Source organism: Merops nubicus, unplaced genomic scaffold (genome assembly GCF_000691845.1).
Source record: "Merops nubicus isolate BGI_N331 unplaced genomic scaffold, ASM69184v1 scaffold27631, whole genome shotgun sequence".
Taxonomy (NCBI): Eukaryota; Metazoa; Chordata; class Aves; order Coraciiformes; family Meropidae; genus Merops; species Merops nubicus.
Window position 1 is genome coordinate 16336 of NW_008588105.1, and position 597 is coordinate 16932.

At 60.6% G+C, this 597-nt stretch overlaps 1 protein-coding gene across 1 annotated transcript in view; it reads left to right on the forward strand.

Moving 5' to 3' along the window:
• Positions 1-594, forward strand: part of LMOD1 (leiomodin 1 (smooth muscle)) — a gene marked incomplete at both ends in the record, with an annotated part of 1337 nt that extends 743 nt beyond the window's left edge. The window contains 1 exon segment of the mRNA XM_008949176.1: positions 1-594. This exon segment is cut by the window's left edge and continues 18 nt beyond it. Coding sequence (XP_008947424.1) covers positions 1-594 — 594 coding nt within the window.
• Between the last annotated feature and the right edge of the window lie 3 nt (positions 595-597).

Genomic DNA, 597 nt, shown 5'->3' on the forward strand with positions numbered 1-597 from the left:
TCGGAGCAGGCCAAGGAGGACGAAGCCTCCAGCATCTTCGATGAGCTCATCGAGAAGGTGAAGAACAACGACGCCGAGGTGACGGAGGTGAACGTGAACAACTCGGACTGCATCAACAACGAGACCCTGGTGCGCTTCACCGAGGCCCTGGAGTTCAACACCGTGGTCAAGCTCTTCGCCTTGGCCAACACCCGCGCCGACGACCACGTGGCCTTCGCCATCGCCATCATGCTGAAGTCCAACAAGGTGCTGACGAGCATCAACCTGGACTCCAACCACATCACGGGCAAAGGCATCTTGGCCATCTTCCGGGCGCTGCTGCAGAACGACACGCTGACCGAGCTGCGTTTCCACAACCAGAGGCACATCTGCGGGGGGAAGACCGAGATGGAGATCGCCAAGCTGCTGAAGGAGAACACCACGCTCCTCGAGCTGGCCGGCCCACGCATGACGGTCACCAACCTGCTGAGCCGAAACATGGACAAACAGAGGCAGAAACGTCTCCAGGAGCAGAAAAAGGCACAGGAGCACGGGGAGAAGAAAGACCTCTTGGAGGTGCCCAAGCCCGGCGCTGGGCCGAAGGGGTCCCCCAAGCCG